At 43.9% G+C, this 19748-nt stretch overlaps 1 protein-coding gene across 2 annotated transcripts in view; it reads right to left on the bottom strand.

The window, feature by feature from the left end:
- The window catches only part of RAB28 (RAB28, member RAS oncogene family), a 1474591-nt gene that overhangs the window by 1218919 nt on the left and 235924 nt on the right, over positions 1–19748 (bottom strand). For both annotated transcript variants that reach the window (XM_069631946.1, XM_069631947.1), the window contains exon 2: positions 4459–4555. In XM_069631946.1, the coding sequence (XP_069488047.1) occupies positions 4459–4555 (97 nt within the window). The remainder of the gene's footprint in view (positions 1–4458; positions 4556–19748) is intronic.

Genomic DNA, 19748 nt, shown 5'->3' with positions numbered 1-19748 from the left:
GCAGAATGACTACAAAAAGATTTTTTTTTAAATGTATTGTTATTTTTTTTAAAGTTCAAGGGGGCCCCTTGGCCGCCACATGTCCTGGGAGGTGGCGAGGCCCCCCACTTCGCAGGGCTGCAGCGGCCCCTGTTACGCCATTGCGCCAGGTGGTGTTGGGTGGGGACTTTGGGCCAGGAAATTGCAGAGGAGGACTGGAACTTTGTGTTGTTGCAGACTCGAGGCTCTCCCTGAACTCTAAGCTTAAGCGGATTCACTACAACCTTGTGCGCCAGGTCTACCATACCCTGGCAAAACTGAATAAACACTTCCCGGGTACCCCTGATACATGCTCCAGGTGTGGTTCTAGCCAGGCTGATTTTCTGCACCTGGCTTGGGTCTGTATGCTCATATCGCAATACTGGGGGGAGATGATGCCCAGGGTTTCACTTATTGTCGGTGTACAACTAGATTTGGATCCCCATGGTGGCTTTGTAGGGATGCACAAGACATTGTGCTGTCCAGAGGTTCATTGGTCTTGTCCCTCCACCCAACATACAGGCTTGGTTGAAAGATGTGTCATATTGTCATGATTTGGAGACAGCCTTTATTCGCACCTGGCTTTTGCAGGCCCGACCACCAGAGGTCTTGGCGTCGTATGTTCAATACTTGCTTAATGCATGATGACGTGCTTAGGGTATGACTGTGCGACTACTGGCACCTTTGGTTTCTATAACGTTTTTGTGTTATGTCTCATGTACACTGATCGCTGTTTGCTCTTGTCTCGCTTGGAGTTAGGATGTTATTGTAAAATCAATAAACCCATTTTAAATTTTTTTTTAAAAAAAAGACTGAGCTCCAAGAAAGCATCTAGTCCTTAAGCACAGGGGCAAAGGATGAAGGAGGGTAAGATGGAGGGTGCAGCGTTGTACTGCAGACCCACGTATGTGTGCACCAATCTGCCCACCGACCCCACCCTTTTCAGCTCCCTTGTATACCGCATACAAGGTCTCGGGAGGATAGCTCAGGGGAAACTCGCTCGTCTTGGAAGCAAGACTACACGGAGCAACAGAGGTGCGATCCCCGTATCTGCTCTTAGAAACCTATATATAGAAGATAATCAGGGATAAGGACTGTGAAATTACAAACTGTGCTATTTCCCAAAGCTAGGTCAGCCTTGATATTACCTTGCTCCTCAACTATAGCAGCCAATGTGTCACTAGGCAGCTGACATTTCAGGTCTTAAATCAGTTTTCTTATTTGAATAGCTTTCAAGGTGTGTGTTAATCTGCATGGTTCCTGATCAGTTATGTCTCTCCAGGATGAATCCAAACCAATACTGCTGCTATTCCTTTTCCATTTTACCTATGGCTACTACAATCTTCTTCACATTTTCATTCTTTCTTATTTATTTGTTTTAGCTGTAAATTTACAACTTTTCAAATATATAAAAGTAACGTTTTTAGGCAACATTTACAGAAAACCTCACAATTTACAAAACGTTAAAACACAAAATCTTAAATGAAAATAAAATAAAATCTTACATGAAAGTTTTGCACTTTGAGATCTTAAAAACAAATGACATTACATAAAACTTTATATCAGACTTTCCATAAGATGATCCTGTTCCTTGAGCTCAATGGATTTTAATATTCAAATGAATATGCCGTATCATGCATTCTCAAAGTCAATAGACATTTTACAGTGGTTTCTCCCGTTTTACTTTTCCTCAATTGCTTTTCATAAGCGTTACTAAAAATGAACCCCATTCCTTCAGTTTACTTGACCTTTGCTGCTCTTTCCTCCTTTCGGAGTTCATGTATCCTTTTATTTCACCATCTGTGTGATGCTTCATGGTGTATTCCTCATAAGTATCTTTTTTTGTGAATATTTGCTATTTTTAAAATGGAGATTCACAAAGGGTAAAGAGCGGAAAACCTCCATATTGTAACAAATGTACAGAGGTACAGCACAGCAACATTCTCCTCCACAGCATTGAGTTGGCCACCCATATAGTGTTTCCCAAAAATAAAGCAAGCCCACCAAATGTTAAGCTCAATTGTTTCTCGTGCTCATCCATAAGTATATGTCAATAGAGGCCTTAACCATAAGTGTGCCAGAATATAACCTCTGATAGCCCAAATACTTCCTTAAAGAAGAACATTCTACATTCAAAACCTACAACGTGAACACATTCTCAGGAATCCTTCTGGATAGAAGCAACTACTGCCCCTCAGAGAATGGTGATCTTAGCCTTGCCCGGTTTCCGGTCGTATCTACAGATAACCCACCAAGTCAACGCCCATGGGTCAACTGCCCCTGTCCTGCCGTATCTGTAGGGTCGACTCAATCTAATGCGGTTCCTCCCTTTAATGATTTCAACATTTCCCTGGCATTTTCCATGTTCCCTTAAAAAAAGTCTCACTATCATTCGACACCTTCAGCTTAGTGTTGCCCTGAAACCCAGCTCTACAAAAGCTTTCCAGATCTCTTGGAAATCCCTTCTCCTACAACTGGTTACCTCACGACTTCCAAAAGATGATCAATATTGAGATATATCTCTCTCTTCTACCCACTACCCCCCAATTTTGCCCACTATGGCCGGACTTCCCGCATCACCCCCGAGTCTATGGCAAACAAAAGCACTTCACAATCCTGGGCTGTGAGGTAGCGTCCTGAAAATTCAGATGCTCGGAGCCCAGGAGCTGCAGTAGAACCCTGAACATCCCTCAGGAACTCCACCCAATGCATAAATGTAGCCCTCTTTAATAAGGGATGCCGAAAGAGCCCTAAGATCCTCCATCTCAACCCCCTCTCGAGGAGTAGAATCTGTCTTAGTTTTGCATCATGTTCCATTGTGTCCACTCTAGATTCAAACTTCTGAACAGCATCATTGAATTGCTCCAGCTTTGCACAGTCTTCAATCTGATCTCTTATAGTCTGCATAAGGCGGCCTAGAGCATGAAGTACCAACTTCAGGCAGTATTTATTTTAAGCCACCTTTCAGGGCAAAGAAGTCAGATTTCTAACCTTCTCTATGTGCATGCTTGCGGGCCATATTGGAATCCTCAGCCACAAGGGTTGGGAGATTTGTCAGATCCACTCGTGAATACCAGGATGCGTCAGAAGAGGCAGTGCTTGATCAACTCTACTTAATAGCAGAAGTCTGATTTGGGTCTTCAAACAACCCGCAGATCCAATCTACTGGTGAATCAGAGAGGGGGGTGTTAAATCCATAACCACTTTGGAGGGTCTATGGCACCTAGTTTCAAGCCCGTGGAGTCTAGTCTGCCATCTACATGGCTGCTATTGGGCTTGCATAGTCCTTGAACTATTGTTATAAGAAATATCCTAGTCCTCCTTGCGAGCTTGCTGGCAATCCAACCGTGGCAGACATCTGTGCGGAAGGAGGAGCCGAAATATGACTGGCAGTAAACAGTCACCACAGTACACTAGGGGGCAGATTTGACGTGGAAATCCTAGTGGCTGGCTCAAGAGAGTTGGGTTGTTTTGAGAAGGTAGAGGTATGGTGGGTAGAGCTAGGGCGGGGGGCTGTTGGGTAGAGAGAGGGGAGGTGGGTAGAGAGGGGGTGAAGAAGGGCGAGGTAGGCCAAGAGGAGGTGGGGTGGATAGAGAGGAGTGGGGGCGTTGGTAGAAAGGGGTGAGGTGGGAGGGTGGGTGGATGGATAGGGGTGAGGGTGGCTTGGTGGGGAGGAGAAAGGTGAGGTTAAATGGGTCGGACAGATGTATAGTAGGTGAGTGGTCAAATTAAGATGTTGGGCTAGAGTGAGGTGAGGGAAAGGTGGCTGTGTAGATGAGTGGGGTGGTGTGGAATGGAGAGAAAGTGGCTGTTTTTATAGAATGGAGTGGGGTAGAGTGGATCAGAATATGGTGGGAGTGAGAGTCAGGTGGCCGTGAAAGTAGAGTGGTGGTGCTACAGGTATAGAGTTAAGTGAGATAGAGTACAATGGGTGGGTTAGGGTGGAGTGGTAGCTAGATCGAATTGGGATGACATGGGGTAGAACTGGTTGGGGGTTATTTGGGTTGAGGTGGTTTTGAAGTGAGTGGATAGGGTAGTGGGGTAGAATGGGGTAAATTGGGCTGGAGGTGTGAGGTTAGTTGACTAGGTATGATCTGGAGGTATCAAGGTGACTCCTAGCTGGATGGGAGAACCCCCACACCCCAAAAAGAAAAAAAGGACTTCTGGTGTTGTCAGTCGATATGCCAACCAGACATTCTGCTCCCCAGCACACCTTTATTCTCTGTGGCAATTCTTTCAGAATTAATTTGGTGGCACAAAATTGCACATCAATCACTGTACGGGAAGAAGATTTACTAGGAAAGTTCAATGCAGTCAAAACAGCTTTCTGACCGTACAAGCGCATGAGTAAAAAGGTCACTTAAAATACCATTTACTAAAAATTTGTAGTCATCTTTTATGGCATCACTCTTTTGAAACCTTAAAATGCCAATATCTTACCTGGCAGCGTAATTCTTTTCAAAAAGAAGTCAAGTCCCACCGTCTGCTTGTACTGTTTTCCAAATGCTTCCTGAGCAAAACGCATTGCCAAAGAAGTCTAAAATTAAGTTTGGAAAAAAGAGATGTATCAAAAATGGTATACGAAATTCAGTAGTAGCACTTAAGCAATTGATCTGGCACTCAACCAGTAACACAGTTAATATTTAAAATATAATGGTAAATGTCATTTACCGAACTAGAACCCCTGCTCCTCCTAAACTCCCTTCAACATGTGTTGAGTCAGACACTGACTCCAGCACAAACAACTTTATCAACCTGCTCATAGATCACCAGATACCAATCTGCGCCGTGGATCATTCGCACTTTAGGATGAATACTACATATCCATACCTTAACTAAACAATTCCTGCCTTGATAATGTCCCCGAGGTCAAAGCGCGTGTCAGCAAAATCACAATAAAATAAATCCCAGTACTAGAAACCAATGCCTAGCTCTTGTGGAATTTATTAGGAGAGAAATATTCTCTTGACACCCCCTAGAGTCTGGCACAAAGGTGTCTGGTCTGTAACACCAATCCCAATCTCCCATCCAGAAACAGTGGAGCACTGTTTCTATTAGACCTAGTACACACGCAGCAGGACAAGATCAAATCTCGCCTGGAAGCTCAGCAGTCCCACAGTTCTATTTCTCCCTCTTACCAGTATATATAAAATATACAGGCATCATTATTGTTGTACATGGCTTTAATCCAAAGCACTTTACAATATAACAAGATACAAGAATAATGAAAGAAGCATATATACAATCATGAAACAAACCAATTAAACAATATATAGCACAATTTACCTGGATGGAAGAAGGTGAGGGGAAGGGTGGGGAGGAAGGGAGAGGGGAGGTTGTCAAGGGAAGAGATGAAGTATCAAATTTCAATTATTTACCTTCCCAACCAGCTTCAATGTCACAAGAAGGGGACCTTCACACCGGCAGCACACCCTCTCTTTCTAAGGGTCAGATGTTTGGCCAATAACACCATAATACCAATGCAGCAATGTATGACAAAGTGCCTATCACTGCGCATGCTATATGATCATGGTTTTAAGCCAGGAAGCCAGTACATTAAGGGGACAGGCCCACTTCCCCACTTTCACAACGGTTGGGTACTTAAGGAAATCATCCATTATAGAAGAACAGGGTTTATGGATAAGAGAACACGAAAATAATATCTAAACACATGGCCCCTTCTATACTGCAATAAAGCATACAAAATGGGAGACATTAAGAACGGAAATAGACGCAGTGTTGAGAAATTGTTCCGAATTTCATTTGACATCCTGAAAATTAGGAATGGCCATCGGAAAACAATCTGCAACACTACTATCCCTTATCACTCCAAGATGTGCGTTCATGTTACTGCATATTTTCTAACCAAACAAAATCCTCAAACTCCAGTCACCGATCTATTACTCAAAATACATAAAAATTATCATTCTCCTCCAGGCAGACACATTGTCACAGTCGAAAAAAAAAAAACAACAAGCATTTCTTACACAGATGAGCTTCCAAAAAGAATTAGAATTAAATACTACCACTTCATCCAAGAAACCAGGGAATTCATTAAAACATTCGATAAACTACAAATATGGAACATCATCATTGCTAAAATCAATTTTCTGGTGATTGTAGGGGCGGGCCCCTTAATCACCTCAAGCTGAGCGGGCCCACCACTTTAAGAACGAGTGCACGTTTTATACATAAAGTTTTGTACCATTATCCGCGGAGCAGTTAGATGGTGTTGCAGAACCAAACTAACTCAAGTCTCAACAAACCACATCAGTTCACATCTTTCATACATTTTTGTAAAAAATTAAAATACTCCCAGATCCTTTTACAAACCACCCCCCACAAGATTGGACAAAACCCTCTTCAATGAAATCCCACTTTCTACAATTCCTATGTTTTTATTGGCCAGTTTTACCTTAACTATCATTTGCAGCTCATGTGAAGAACACACATCTTCTTGGGATTAGTTGTGGTGGGTCATGACATTATTTATGCATACCTAATTCATTACTAGCAATAACTGTCCTAAGTTGTTTAAACCTTAACTCTTGATTTGTACATGGTTCGCATGAATATTCCCAGGAATATGAGGAAGGCTGGTGTGAAGGCATCATAAAGAAGGCCACAGACAACAGATTCTAAATTCAAAGAATCAATTTTTATTGACTTAAATGTCAGGATAGAAAAATGTCTAAGTTGCCCTATGCTAGGATGGTATTTCCATACCGAAATAACACTAAGGAAAATCTGAGTCAAAGAGTTCACCTTAGGAATCTGGCTGTGTCCAAAACCTATGCGTGCCCTAACAACTATAACTATACAATGTATAGATAGTAATGCCAGAAGTGTGGGAAGGTGGATGCGGGGATGGTACATATGTTCTGGGCCTGCACAGAGATAAGAAGATTTTGGGAAGAAGTGGCGCAAACATTGGCTAGAGTGGAGATTAACCTGGATGTGAGCACCCCTTGGGCGTGCCTGCTTGAGGGGGGCGGGGGTCTTGCATAGCTAAACAAATAAGTAAATTAAAAGACCGAGCATATATACTAGCAAAACGCAAAATATCGATGATCTGGAAGGCACGCATGCGACCGTCTACTAACGTATGGTGACGCGATATAATAAAGTGGGTAAATGGGGAAACGGCAGTGTGGCAAGAGGCAAGGGCTGCTGGAAGTCAGGAGACAACTAGTGGCTGAATTGCCGTTACAGGACCCAACAAGTAGCAAGATAGCACCTAGCTCAGGGAGTGGGGGAGGCTGAGGGACTAGGTCCAAAGGGGCAAAAGAGACCGATGCAGTGCGGTGTAGGCCGGCGGGGCAAAAGGAGAGGGGGGAGAAAAGGTAAATGCATATGACCATATAGGAAAAGTGTGATCAATGGTATTGGAAAATGTATGGTTGTATTTTAAAAACCAATAAAATGGTTTACAAAAAAACTATACAACGTGTAGGGATGTCAGCAATCAACAGAACCCCGTGTTCAACACAAAGTCCTGAGCTTCTTCCAGCTCGCAGCTTCCTTTCAGCTCCCTTCCCCAAGTATAAAACAGTTCAACTAAGTAAAGTCTCAAAACCCCCTTATTTAGAATTCGAATGCAAATAAGTCTCTTCAGGTCTCTGGGTTTTCTTCCCAAAGTTCCAAAATCACACACAAATTACCTTGAGATGAAAGGCTTCTAATCAGGACTCGGTGCTCTCTTGAGTTGCAAAACACAATTCCAAAAGCAACACAAAATGTCTTTATCTTCCACAGTTCGGTTAATGTTGTTTTGAAATGCACAGTTCAAATGATTTTGTATTTTACCCACAGGTTGACATTGTCTCTGTGTATCAGGCTGCAGTGTCCTTTGTCTGCCTGGTCTAGTCACCTTTTGGCTTTAAAGCTTTGGGTTCTGTTCAGCAACAAAGTCATAATTCAATTTGGTGTTCAATAATCAAACCGCTGGCTTAAGGTTTGTTTTCCCTTCATATAGAGTTCAATAAATGTTAATTTCACTTTAAATGTATAATTCAATGTGCAGAGACCATTGAAATTGTGCATATCATCACACGCAACCACTCTTATGCAAGATATTCCCTTTTTTTAATGATAGACAAATATAACTGCTTGTCTTGCTTTAATTGTATAGTTCGGTGCTCAGACACTTTCAGGAACGTGTTCCTTGACACATGCGTCCGCTCTGATACAAAGTATTCCCCTTTCTTGTATACTTAAAAAGCAAATATTTTTGTTCCACTTTAATTGAACGGTTCACTGTTCGGAGACCTTCAAAACGTGCTTTCTGCCGCACGCCAACACCCCGATACAACGCATTTCATAAAATGCTTACGTTCACAAACGCGCACCAGGTATCTCAAGCCCCAGAAACACCAGTCGATTAGGATGTTTGGGCTGCAGCACGGATCACACAGCCTTCTTCCTCTAGTGCTGGGGCTCCAATTTCTGCCCATCAGACACTCCTGGGTTGGTCATCCACCACAAAGGAATGACCACTTTAAATAGAAAGGAACAGGGCAGCCTTCCATCACGGCTGCCTACACCTTTCTTGGTCCGCTCCAGTAAGTCCTCACTCCCACGCCATGCTGAACGGTCCTCTGCTAAATGCACCAGCCTCCTGTTCCTTCTCCCGTTGATTCCTTCTGCCACTGGGTCAGGCTCCATTATAGGTAACCTCTGCAGCTGCTTGACGGGCTCCAGATGTGAATGATTATTCAGTCCTGCCTGACTCCCATTAAAGGGGCATGCCTGACCTTCATCAATCCTAGCAGGCATTTTCCTTTTACCAATATTGGAGTGGTAAAACAGCATAGTCTTCATTGCTCTTAGTTTCCTCTTCTTCGTCCCAGTATGGTCAAGTTTCAATGGTGGAGAAATTAGGCGAGCTGGCTTGTAATAGCCCATAAAGGGTGGGAAGAGGTTGCGTTGGTTTTCAGTAGGGAAAAGGGGATACCATGTCTCACCCAAGGTCACCCCACCCCACTCATTCTCACCCTACTTCTGGGTCTTTGAGGCTTGTCTTTTCTTCTGATGTAATTCTGATAGGAGGAAATGGGTTACAATATCCTATGAAAGCTTCTGGGACTAGGGTTTCATCATGGCATCGAATAGGGAAATACTGTGTCACACCTGGGAACATTTCCCTCCACTCCCCAAGAACCCTCCACCTAGGTGATCCGCACTCGCTTCTCCGCCCTCAGGGTCGGGATCCAACAGCGATTGCCTTCCCTAGGCACCTGCTCAACGGATCTAAGGGAAGTAGATATGAGGATGCCCTCAGGTTTCTCACACTGGCTAAATAATTTCTCTTTGAGTTTGTGATGCCATCTCATTCCCCAGGTCATTGGTTTCAGTGGACAATTCCAATCTAAATACCCTTCTGCTTTATCACACATAGCACATCTGACAATACAATTGAAACTCCTTCTATTAGTTAGCCTTGGGCATTGACTAACCCAGTGTTTCACGGCTAGCCAAAACCAACAGTGAACCTCCTTTTGTCATGCTCCAATTCATCAGGAGACTACCTTTGCCGTCTGTGATATTGATGAAACCCTAAAACTCATGGGCAGTTTCTGCAGCTGCACAGACCGCCAGGGTTGTGGAGTTACTTATTCACCTATTCCCCTGGCTTATAAAACCTCGCAGAATCAGTTACTTAACAGTCAAGGTTCACCTTGAAACAATCCAGACTACCATGGTTTTGATTCATTTGTAAAGGCTCACTATATTAAGGTTCAGTAATTCACCATGTATTAACGTGCATGTATTTTCTTTTTACATTTTGGTGGGTTTAACGTTTTATCTTTCTGCACACGTGCAAGCTAATATGCATCAGTTCTAGACAGACATTATTAACTACACTTGGTACATATGAAATTGCAACCATGCGCCCTGTTCACTGCCACCGCCAGTTATCAATATGGCGTGTGCAACATGAACCCCTAGTAATCATGGGGACCTTTCCTGACCACCCCAACAGGTTATATATACATATTACTCATAGAGAAGGTATGTGTGCTGTAAGAAGAATTCCAGACCAGATAACTGGCATGCATCATGAAAATAGAGAAAAAACGAGTTTACCTTTGAAAAATAATTCTGCAAACAAACAAAAGGGGCAATGATGTGCTCTAAATTCACACTGAAATACTATAAAGGTATGTTTTCCAGCAGACATTCACACTGAACTTTGGGTAAAGGGCAGAGCTTATTTGATATGTTATGAAGATGACCTTTCTCTTATCTGGAAATCATCCATTCAAGATCTCCTAATACTTTTACCTATTGAACTCCAGTCCTGGTACCATTAAAATCATCCATCTAGTTAGTGCAAAACAACTGAATTTTCTTGACACAATTGTTGATATTTGCATCAATAACGCCTGCTTTTTGTAGAGAATAATCTACATATCACAATACGTTGAAACATGCCAGATCTAAGCATTAAAACAACTCTCATATTTGCCATACACACAATTCCTTCATGCATACCACTGGCTATTGTACCTACTACCCAACAGATAGTGACAGTTTTCTTTTGGGACTTCTATCATCTGCAGGACTCAACACAGACCCCTTGTCGGAGATCATGCAGAGTCCTCACAAAGACCCTACCTAAAGTCTCCTCTCAGGTGACCAGGCAAAGGCAGAAACTTTCAGTTCCTGATGTTGGGGTTGGGGCTCTTCAGGAAAATCACCTGGGAAGAGAAAGGGCCCAGGGGAATACGAGGACTCGGTTGGGTGAGACGCTGTATTTGGTTTCCTCTATGGAAGACATTTGAATGCCAAAGTATATAATGGCTTGTTGTCAGAAACATCTTTCTGCTCCCCAAGTTGAGCATCTTAATATGGGTGAAAACATTGATAAACCCTTTGCATTGGGAAAAGTGAAAACCCTTCTAAATCCATGCCTTCTAAATCCATCGAGACTTATAGAGCTAAAAGCTCCCCTTACTCCCAAAAGTCTTGTGGTTGATCCCTGTGATATTCCTTTAGAGAATATTTGTGGGAACAGAAATTAGCTTGAGATCAAAAATCAAGCTATAAAAACGAATTTTAGAGACTTCAAGTCCCATAATCCCCTAAGTACTGTGACGAAAAAGAGGGATGAAGAGGAACAAAACTGCAAAGTGCAGCTTGATTATTGGAATGACCCACACCTAAAAGGCCCTCAGGTGCAGGCCATTAGTGAGAAGAAGGAGCAGAGTAGCAGTGGTAGGTGGAGGATTTGTGAACTCCACCTACGCTTCAGCAGATGCAGATCCTGGAGGAAGAAGACGACGGGACCACTGTCGAGCAGCGAGCAGTAGCGGGTCCTGAGAGGGTCTTTGCCTCCAGAAGTCTTCATTGAAGAGTTTGCGTGGGAGGGCTTGCCCTCTGGAGACCTGTTTTGCAGAGGCTGCGCAGCGGGAAGTGAACGTTTGGAAAGCTTTCCTTTCCCCAAGGCTATCTCCGTTGGCAGGCGAGCGGAGAGCCTCCGGAGCAAAGGAAGCTCTGTGTTCAAGTGGCGCGAGTGATGGCAGAATGAAGCTAGCAGATTGCTGGATTGTGCAGAGCCTCTGAAGAGAAGGAAATGTGAGCAGCGAGGGAAACGGATGTGCAAGCCTTACCCGGTGAGTTCAACAAGTGATTGTAACACTGGAGTGCTCTTTGATGGTTCGCGTGCTCAATACAGGTGTTTTCAGATTGAAACACAATCACATAAGACTAAAGGCAATTTTGAATACTGAACGGGCAGAAAACGTAGAAAACCTTATTATATAAGATCAAATGACTGACTATAAGACATGGCAATATATATCTTAAATTTAATGCAAACCGCCATTACCCAATCCAACATAAAATAAAACCAATGCAATTTAAAACTAACACACATTGTCAAAGTCAGAAGGGGGCAAATGAAAGTCCCAAAAGGTTGTAAAGTGTATTGCCCATGTGTGAAGAATTCCATAACATTAAGATAAACTCACATCACCAAAGTCCAGGAAGAAGCATAATAAAACCATATAATTGTCAGTGTTGGTTAATGGAGAAGCGGGGAAATAAAAGTGGCAAGAAGGCTGCCCTTCTGGTAAAAGCTGTTCAGTAGGAGATGAGCATAACTTAGAGGTTTTGGAAATCACAAAAGTGTACTGAAGAGCATCAATTTGAATCTTGCCTTCCCTGAAGAATTGCTTCAAGCTTGATGTTGTAAAGTAAGAAGCACTATGAATTTAAGGTGAGATGCCCTTAACCACAGAGGTACTTGTTTGCAAATTACTGTTCAGCAAGGGGAATATACCTGAACAGTGAACCCTGAATTAGTAGGCTTGGAATAGGAGTTAACCAGGTGTGATTGAAGTGGTAGGTCTGGCATGGAAGTAAACCAGGTGGCAGTTGATGACGTGCATGAAGTGCTGTGTGGTGTTGGTAAACTATCTTGACAAACTTTCATTGCTGAAGCAAATACTTTATATGCAGCTGTTGCAGAAGTGTTCTACATCCTCAGAACTGAAATGCTGTTGCATAAGCATCCTGACAAAGTCAATTCATGTTAATAATGATGAGCCAAGTAAATATTATTGGTTTATGCAAAGAAGATTGTAGTGTTGGAACATTGTGTTGTCAAATTGGAGCCACAAAGAACTGTGTTGGAACTTTTGTTACAGAACAGGATTTCCTCATTTCTTTTGGAACTGTGGAACAGAATCTTTTTGAAACTGGGGATGGGGAATTTACCCAGACATAAGGAGAGACTTATCTGTTATATTTTCCGGCTGCCTTTGAACTGCCATGCGTTAACTTGTTGAGTTACTGTATGTATAAGTGTGAGGGACAGAGACGTTTTGTTAGAGTGTTTCCTTTAGTTTATTGTAGGCAGGGAAATCCTTGTCGGGGTAGGGATAGCGTGGAGTTTATCCAACCTTTTGAGTTAATGTAATGGCATCTTTGAAAAACCTTCACTAACTTGTCTACCTCACATTTCCGATCCCTCACAGATCCCAGTTCCTGTCATGCTTTTGGGCATAAATATGCAAACATGTTGGCATCAGTAGAGCCCAGAGTTCTGGAGACCACCCACAAAGTAATGGCCAAACGGAACGGACCAACCAAACCGTAGAGAAATGCTTATGTCTCTTCTCCCACACTTTTCAAGATAATTGGTAGGAAAACATAGTCACGGCCTGGTGGGTGTCTTGATCCAAATTTGAACTATTATGCTGCAACATTTGGTGCTGTGGGCTTAGAAAATCCAAAATGGCCGAAAAGCCCACATTTGCGCCAGAATCCAGGAAAACCGCGCAGTTTTGCGCACACCAAAATGGTCGCCTGCCCTAATACCCACCAGTGCGAGCGTGATGGGCCAGAAGCGCCATGAGTGAAACGTGGTGCCAAAGGAAAAACAGCAGTGCCCGTTAGCTCAAAAAGTGCTTTGAAATCACCTTTGTTTCTCTGAAATGCAAGCTAAAAATGCCTATTTTAAACATTGCAAGATATTCAAAAATCTCACTGAACACCAGACATTTGGCAGAATGTAGTCTTGTGTGCATACAAAATCTGGAAAGATGAAGAGCCCAAAACAATGTTTATAACAAAACTGGCTGAGCTGTGGATGTTAGCAGCTTAACTGAAATTGGATTTAAAACCACTAAAATCGAAATGTTTAAAATAAATGAGTGACCTACTTTTGAGTGTCACATAGGTTGCAACTGTTTAAAGGTCATAGTTTTGAATTTAGAATCAGCGTTCTAGCTGCATGTGTAAAGAATTGTAAGTTTGATTTGAATGAAGAAAACTGGATAAAAAGTGACATTTAGCTGAAGCCTGGCTTGAAGAGATTGAATTCTGCCCGGCAACTACCCCCGACAGGAGTTGAAACTTGCCCAAGCAACTGCATTTGCAGGCTTGTCTGCCTTCTGCTGTTCCCACCAAAAGGAGATTACACCTCTGATTGAATCAAGGGAGGAGCACCTGGGAGCAGGGAAACGGAACAATGAGCTTTCCTTGGCTCAGGCAAATGTTAAGTTAGGGGGGGTCGTAAATGGCTTCCTCTTGGAAGAAACTGGGAGGAGCAGTGCCTCTGTGAGCAACCTGAGTTGGAGGAAGTGGACAAACCAGAAATTCCACCATGTGCTTTGGGAAACCACACCCCTCTGGGCCAGACCATAATTTTAAAAAGATGGATAATTCATAGTACGGACTTGTCAAAATTATATAATTAATATCATTCTTGTGATTTTTCTGTGCACATTTTAAGAGGTGTTAGGACTCTGTGGTATGTTCAGGGGGGTAGTAGCAGAAAATAAGGTATTACTCCGAATGTCTGTATGTTAAAAATCTGACACTTTATCATCTGATGCCCATATTCCTTGTGCAAGTTTGTGTAAATTCTGGAAAAGTTTAGAGGTTGTGTTCTTGATGAAAAGGGCAGAATTCTGTCATAAGTCGACACAACATCTTACAAAAACAGGGATTGGATGGTTTGGTGCTACAGAAAATATGTTAACTGGACATATAATATTAGAAAAATGGTACATAGATAAATATGTATTTGGATCAAAAATAGATGTGTGTGCAAATTGACAAGGGGAGTATTCTTTCTGTATGTCATAAAATTGATGCCTGATGGCACTCCATTCCTTCCCCCAATCAAGGGAGAGAGGAGAGCTTGGCCAATGATAAGTTGTGAGGGGCAGGCTTAGTTATGCCTACGCACACACCCATTTTCAAAACACATAAAAAGAGACTGCTTTGGACAGGCAAGACACTCACTTTCCATTTTCTTGCGAAGCGCTTTGACGGACCAGATAATATCCAGAAGGACCATCTCCAGAACTTAGAATCCAGACTTCAGAACTTTTTCAGCAGGCCTCAAAAAATTTTGCAAATTATTCAAACAGCCGGGTCAAGCTGTTTGATTCTGGCCTAGAACCCTGTGCCAGTACCCAGAAAGCAGTGCTGTATCCAGAATCCACTTGATCCAGACCAGCAGAACCAGAGGCCCAGACCAGACCGCAGTGCCGCTAGCAGACCCAGACCAGACCGCTGTGAGCAGAACCAGTACCAGAAGCCGCCAGAAGTCCAGTCCAACCTGTTGACCAGATCCGTGACGAGGCCCATTCCTTCCAAAATTAGGAGTGAGTATCCTGAGGCCTGTGCAGAACCCATCTCTTAGTTTAAAATAATCTGATTCAAAACATTTGAACCTGTCCAGAGCTGCATCTTAGGAAACGTGTGTTCATTCTGTCATTTCAAAGCTGTAAAAGTGTAATTTTTTTCATTCTGAAGTTTACTTTAATTTCGAGAAACTACCTTCACAAAATCATCCTTATCTTTGGAACCGCGTGTGTTAGGAACGAGATTTAACATTTGAGAGCTAAGATTCTAAGCTTTCCAACAAGCCTACAACCGACTTTCTATTCCTTATAGTCATACCGTAATCGCGCTCTACACATTCGGAAAAATTGCCGCAAATTGAAAAATGAGCTCCTGTCAAAGATAGCCGTCTTTTGCTTGAACTGCTAAAATTCGTTTTCAACCTGATAATCCCTTATTAATCATTGTTAGGTTGACCTGAACTAATTCAAAGTAGCGGTCACCTACCCTGAACCTCCTACAGGGAATTAAAATCATTTTTTGGATATTTTTCCCTTCTTTGCATACCACATTTAAAAGTACTTTTGCCTGTGATTAAAACCATCCCTGTTTCTCTAAGCTTGCTAGGGGGGGGAACTGAAATTCGTATTGTATTGTATTCCTGAAAACCGTGTGCTTTACTTCCATCTCCTTATATTGCATAGGGGGGGGGAGTGAATTGCCACAAGGGGAAAAGTGAACATATTATCTCTTGTGAAACCCTATCAGTCTATTTCTGTACTGCATTCTTTCCATCATTGTTTTTCCTTGAAACCATAAAAGCATTCTCAGTTACCTTTTCCTTCCTATACCAACTTCTAAGTAATTAAATAAGCGTACAATTGTAATATTATCCATTGTTGATCACTGTCATATTCTTAAGTGTGATATCAAATATTAATTTATTATAAAAGTGTGATATATATATATTGTTTAATTTTTCCATGAAATCTTTTAAATTGCAAAACAAACCTACTTCTTGGCTCAGTGAGGTCAGGGGGATTCAAAGAGAGGGGCATTATATAAGGGTTTATCATCCAGAGTATAACTTGTCATAAAAATATATAAATAAGGGCTTCCCTTGGGCGTCCCAGACGAGGCACTGACTTAGTGGGATTGCTGAACTGAAGTCACATAACAGGCCGATGTTGCCTCCAACAACGCCCGCCATATTTCTATTGGACATAGCTCTTTCTATTGCTCCTCAGGTCTACACCCCAAGTTGGTACCCATGCAAGCCTTATAACTTGCATTGATGGATTAATCGGTCACATTCAGACCAAAGAACGAGTGAAGGACCTGCTACCGGTGACTGCGGCCAACCAAAAACCGCTGCAACCAAGAGGCGCTCTCTGGAACTATTGTTCTAGGTCAGTGATGAGGTGTGGCTTTCCCCTAGATACCTGCCTTTGAAAAACCTACCTGCCAAACTTGCACCAAGATTCTTGGGTCCCTTTCATATAAATCAGTGCATTTCTGCAGTTGTCTTCAATTTGCAAGTACCTGGAGAATGGACGATACCTCCGGTGTTCCACGTTTTACTCCTGAAGCCCTACCTGGAAGACACGTACCACCACTGGTCACAACCACCTCAACCTGTATTGCTGTATGATCACCCAGAATTTTCAGTGCTGGCCATCTGTGATGCTAGATTTCAATGTGGTAAATTGTGCTACTTGGTAGCTGGGGTTTGGGGGCTATAAAGTGTGCAACATCTCCTGGGAGCCTGTATTGCATGTGCACGCCCCTTGGCTGATTTGCCATGTCTATGATAGTTTCCTTTGAAACCAGACGCACCCCTGACCCTGGGAAGGTGATCGTGCCATCATGCACTGCTGCCAGGCATCTGCAAGCCACTTATTTGTTTGGTGGGTTTACCCATGATGGCAATGGGTGGCCGAACAGCCAAGGAGGACTCACAAGCCAGGTGGACTTGGCAAGTCTTTCTGCCTTCTTCCTGTCCTTGCCATGTTGCCTCCTGCCCATTTCCTACCATTAATCTGCCTTTCTGTCTCAAGCCATATTGCCTTATACCCGTTACCCACCAGCCTGCTGCTTACCCGTTTCCAGTCGGGCCTATCTCCTGCCTGTCCTCTACCAGCCTTCCTTGTTACTACCGGACTACCAGTAACCTGCTTCCCAACCACCTTGTTGCTACGTGGTTGTTGCCACTCATTTGTTACTCCTGCAAAAAGAGACATCCAAATCATCCCGTACTTGGGAAAACATTGACTAGCTTCCCTGACAGTGTCTGCACTGTCTCTACACCTCAAAATTCAGGGAAGTCCTAAACGTTGTTAATGGATACAGCCCCCCAGTACCTCTCATGTAACCATGCGTTGAGACATCACAAGACGGCAACTTTTGACCTGGACTTCTCTCGTCAACAAACTGGTACAAAGCGGTGGCAGTGCACCAATCTTGACACTGTGTGGGTTGGCCAGTTGGCTCTAAGGAGTGCAAGTTTAAAAGGGAGTTTTAGCCCCTCCAACTTTCGATGCAGCCTTGACACCCTGGAGATTCGGCTGCACTGAACAAACTATATGGAGTTAATTTTTTGGGGCCCATTGGCAGGGACCCGTGTGGTAAGTTTGGGGAACCTTCCACTTTCAAGTCCATGGTGGTCTATTCGTTTGTCCTTAGTAGACACTCTGCTTTCTCTCAATTCAAAGTCCAAGGCCTGCCATACATGTGTCCAAGATCCACCATGCAACTAGTAGGAGTCTAAGCTTCAGGGGAAAGCCGCAGCAGTGGGCTTAATCAACTCTCCGTCATAGATCTCCTAAAGAGCGGACATATTCTTTAGCAGCCAGTCCAGGTCCACCAGTTTCCAGTCTTTTTTCAAATCATTGTCACTACAGCCCATACAGTTCCATTAGTGAGTAGTACTCCTTAAATAGGATTGCATAGGAAATGTAACTCATAAGTAGTGAATGGGTAAGTCCTTCTTCTAAATGAGAATTGCTCTTTGAACCAGCCTCAAGAGACACACTCAAGATGACAGCCGTACACAATGAAGATTATAATTTCTGCCAGTGGTGGGGCGAGAGGGGATAACAGAGGGTTCTACAAGTTGGGTCTGCATCTCCTCTTCCCATACTACAATATATTCTTTGGGTAACAGAGGGAAAAGCACCACTGTTATCAATACAAGGACAATCCAGAAACAGAAACATGTTCTACATGCAGGGAGCCATGTGTGAGATGTGGTTTTGACAATCATGCATTGCCTCCTCCTAATAGAGCTGGAAAATCGGCCTACGGGTAATATGCATCTATAGGCATATACTGCCACACTGATCACATGTTGCTCCACATCTTCTACCACCATCGCAGGAGGGACAGACTGCGCCCAGGGCTGAAGAAAAGTATTGCGGCTCCCTTCTCCACACCCTGGGGCTTAGCTACTTCCTACCAAGATGGATTCTGTGCTATCACTCAGCGGCACCTCAGTGCTCATCGGCTGCAGAAAGTTGATCATCTGCAAGAACGGCCTCTGTATGGCTGCATCTCATGATACAGGTGATGTAGCCCATGAGTAAGGAGCAAGGGGTGGATGGAGCTACTGGAATCTGGGTAATCTGGCTATAAATGTACTTGGATGGATAAACGTTGCTTACACGCCCCTCTTAGAGTCCTACAGCAGCAATCTTTCTCCCATACAAATATAGCATGCTGCTAAATATAGGTAATGCAATGTAACACTAGGACTTGTGGCTCCTTGGCCCGTTGGCTCCTCACTGGCTCCTCCTGTGAGCACCCGCCACTGCCTCCATCTGGGGCCTGTTCCATGGCTCCTTTGCGGGTGACTTGCGGCTGCATACCATCAGGGCCGCTGGCTCCTCCACGGCTCCCCCACTAAGGGTTCTGCTGCTGCCTTCCACCTGGCCACACTAAAACTCTGTGCGTCCTTCTGGACTTCTTCTCCCCCTGTGACGCCCGCTACTGCCTTCCTTCTAGGGCTTGGACTTCTAGGGCTTGGACTTCTGGGGCCTGTGGATTCCTTCTAGGACTTGTGGCTCCCCCTGTGAGCGCCTGCTACTGCATTCCTTCTAGGGCTTGGACTTCTGGGGCCTGTGGATTCCTTCTAGGACTTGTGGCTCCTTGGCCCGTTGGCTCCTCACTGGCTCCTCCTGTGAGCATGCGCCACTGCCTCCATCTGGGGCCTGTTCTGTGGCTCCTTTGTGGGTGACTTGCGGCTGCATACCATTGGGGCAGCTGGCTCCTCCACAGCTCCCCCACTAAGGGTTCTGCTGCTGCCTTCCATCTGGCCACACTAAAACTCCCTCTACGGGCGGCCTGCTGCTACCTCCACTCCGAAACCGCAGACCCTCCATAGTTCCTACAATAGGTGTCCCAGCCTCTTCCACCTGGTGACGCCCCTACACCTGCTGCGTCTTCTCTACCCACAAGCCTTACTCTGCCTGCTTCAGCTGACCTCTTGACGCGGTGTTTCCTCTGGCTCCACCTATACTACCTACATACTCTACCTCTTGCTCCTGGACTTCCTCCTCCTGGACCCTGCTCCTCTACCTACTGTGCCTCCAGCGGACTGGTCCCTGCTCACTTCCTACTCCTGGTCCTTACACACCTCTTGCTACTGGATCTGCTCT

This window comes from Ambystoma mexicanum, chromosome 6q (genome assembly GCF_040938575.1).
Source record: "Ambystoma mexicanum isolate Mex_15411 chromosome 6q, UKY_AmexF1_1, whole genome shotgun sequence".
Taxonomy (NCBI): Eukaryota; Metazoa; Chordata; class Amphibia; order Caudata; family Ambystomatidae; genus Ambystoma; species Ambystoma mexicanum.
The sequence above is the reverse complement of the archived record's forward strand: the minus strand, read 5'-3'. Positions and strand labels throughout refer to the sequence as shown.